The 3,191-nt window shown below is 42.9% G+C and overlaps 1 protein-coding gene across 1 annotated transcript in view; it reads right to left on the bottom strand.

The window, feature by feature from the left end:
- LOC118341370 (odorant receptor 131-2-like) overlaps positions 1–3,191 on the bottom strand; it is a 10,415-nt gene that overhangs the window by 6,854 nt on the left and 370 nt on the right. Inside the window, exons 2-3 of the mRNA XM_035679619.1 lie at positions 2,823–2,934; positions 5–612 (exon numbers count right to left, since the gene is read on the bottom strand). Coding sequence (XP_035535512.1) covers positions 5–612; positions 2,823–2,934 — 720 coding nt within the window. The remainder of the gene's footprint in view (positions 1–4; positions 613–2,822; positions 2,935–3,191) is intronic.

The raw sequence follows: 3,191 nt of genomic DNA, 5'->3' as shown, positions 1-3,191 counted from the left end.
TGACTTTTTATTCTCTCCTGATGCAGCTTTGGCAACTTTCATTATTTTAACATACGAGAATACAATAGCAATAAACATGATCAAGAAGTAAAACAGACTTATAGCTGACCTAAGATGACGCTGCCAACTGTGAAATATGAACATCTCCACAGAGCAGACCTTGTATTGTTTGTAGAAGCTAAGGGAGGCTGATGCAAAGAAGACTGAGAGAATCACAATGCAGGGTACATAGCTGAGGCTGTGAATGATGAGAATACAGTGCAGAGACCTGTGTGTGGAGCACAGCTCTGAATGTTGCAGGGGCATGCAAATGGCCACATAGCGCTCCAGGGTCATTGCAGTCAGAGTAACTGGTGTGACAAAAGTGTACACAGATGATAAAATGTAGAAAATAAGACACAACCATATTTGCATGGTCAAATGAAAATAGTCAAAGATGAGCAAGAAATTTGTTACTATCAAGATCAGACAATCAGACAATAATGTATTAGCAAATAAGATGTAGCGCATGGTTGTATAGAAGAACTCCTTCATAAAAAAGGTTGTGATTAGCAAAAAGTTTATGCAAAGGAAAAGTGATACAACAAACCTCGAAACTAAAATGACGTCGTTCTAATTAGGATGCCCTTCGCGTATTATAGGGAGGGTTTCGAGCCACCAACCAATGAGTTGTTGTTGAGTCAGCGTATTTTTCCTGGTTTTTTGTTTTAAAGCGTTTTAATCTCTCCAACTTTTCCTGTGTGGATCGTCAAATGAAGTTCAATATAATCTCACAGCTGCAACTGGCTAGAATTGCATTGACTAAATACAACTTTACACCCAAAACCCCCCCTTCTAGCATGTGACACGTATAGTGTACAATAAATACAGAGCGAGAAAAACACGATCAACAGGTCAGAAACGCATAAGCTTACGTAAAACCATCCCGTTCCAGAAGCACAGCATTGTGGCACCAAGTTCTATAGACGGACATCTACTGCTGAGCTGCATGCAGCCTTCTGAGAGAAGACTTTATAGGAGCAGCTATAACACAAGGGGGATGCCAAATGAAAGTTTACCTACACAATGTTGTCATCACCTGCTAACACACTTCCTAGGCTGTAACTAGACAGCACCTATTCACCCAAACTCCACAAATATGTGAGTAAAAGGGAACATTTTTGGCTGATTGAATAAGGCCTTATGCCTTGTGACTTATAGTTTCTAAATGTGTGCCTTTACTGGTAAACTTACATTATCCACAGTGTTTGCATCTGTAGTATGTAACTGATAAATAAATTACACTTTGTGGCTAGTAGAAAATGTACTGAAATTTACAGGATAAAATATGCCAAAAGTTGGGTGAGCATTCCTATGGAAGCCCAGCATTCACATTAAAGGTCGAGTGTATAAAAGTCCTGCAAGATTTGTATGCGTGTACCGAGACTCAAGACAGCTGAATAAACAACCAATTTGTGACAATGGTATCGATCTCAGTTATTAAAGTTATAAATCATCACTTATACAGAGATCAATGCCATTCCAGAAAACATATTTGACACTTTTTTTGGGAACACTGCCATACAGCCAGCCACACACAGGCTCATATATGGAGGAGATGCAGGAGAGTCAGAGGAATTTGCAACATGGAATGCAAATACAAAGACAATGCAATGACCTTTGAGTTCTACATTGTCAACACCAACGCCTCTCGGGACTGAGAGCTAGTTTGGACCTGAACTTGATCAAGTTGGTACTGGATGTGAAAAAAGGAGGCAATAAACCAGACAGTGACCCACAGAGCATACTGAAGGAATATTCAGATGTTTTTCAGGGCATCAGTGAGTTCCCAGGAGAGTGTAACCTCTGTGTTGACCCTAATGCAAGGCCATTCAGGATCCCCATCACACTACGGAGCCAACAACAACGAGGTAACAGAACGCTTTAGTGGTAGTTGAAAAACCTCACACAGGAAAGGCCGAGAATATGCCTAGACCCCAGATACCTCAACAAGGCTATTCAGTGACCTCACTACCCCCTACCAACACTAGAAGGTGTCACCACAAAACTCACTGGAGCTCAGTACTTGAGTGTCTTAGATGCTAGGTCAGGTTATTGGGCCATAAAACTGAACACTGAATCATCAGTGCTAACATTCAACACACCTTTTGGCAGGTACAGATTTCTCAGACTGCCTTTTGGTATTTGGCTCAGCTCAGGATGAATTTCAGAGGTGCGTGGATGAGACGTATGAAAGTCTTAATGGCATAGATGCGATTGCAGATGACATCCTCGGGAAGACCAAACAGGAACAAAGATGACAACCTCAGAGCTATGCTACAACGCACAAGGGAGAGCGTAATAACCCTGACAAATGCCATATATGTGTGTCAGAGCTCAGCTATTTCAGGCACAAGCTTTTTCTGCAAAGGCATCAGTCCGGACCTACTGAAAGTACGGCCGAAAGGTGATTGGGGAATCAGACCACAAACCACTGAAAGCAATACTCCGGAAACAATTGGCAGCAGCACCACCACGGCTGCAAAGAATGATATTACAGCTTAAAAAACACAACATCCACATCATCCACCTGTCCCGGCAAGGAAATACCGCCGGCTAACACTCTGTCACGAAACTCAATCAAATACAAAGATGACAACCTGATGGAAGGTATGGACGCACAAGTACACAACCTCATCAGCAGCCTTCCAGTAAGTGACAACAGACTACACAAAATCAAAAAAGCAACAGCACAAGATGTCAGCTCATTGCACTAAAATGCAGCATAGGCCAGGAGTGATGCAGCGCAAATCCCAAAGAGCCCCTGCTATCATACACAATACCTGAAAGACAATGGCAGGTAGTAGGCCCGTGCTAAGTTCAGGCACTTTGCAGAGGCATGGGATTTCAAACACACCACTACAGGCCCCCGATACATGCAGAGCAATGGCCTTGCTAAAAGACAGTCCAGACAGCAAAACACATCCTAGACAAGGCCAAAGCTGAAAACAATGACCAGTACCACGGTTTATTAGAATACCGAAACATGCCTGTGGACAACCTGAAGTCACCCATTCAACACAGACTTTGCTCAATCCTCCCTGTGACAGCAAAGTCAAAGGTCTGGGTCTTTTACCTTTCTTCACAGGAGACAGAGTGGCAGAATGTGTGGCCATGGGATGGGCTACACCTGGTTTCTCCTGATTGCTGGG

This window comes from Morone saxatilis, unplaced genomic scaffold, assembly GCF_004916995.1.
Source record: "Morone saxatilis isolate NCDOM2014 unplaced genomic scaffold, NCSU_SB_2.0 Contig8, whole genome shotgun sequence".
Classification (NCBI taxonomy): domain Eukaryota; kingdom Metazoa; phylum Chordata; class Actinopteri; family Moronidae; genus Morone; species Morone saxatilis.
The sequence above is the reverse complement of the archived record's forward strand: the minus strand, read 5'-3'. Positions and strand labels throughout refer to the sequence as shown.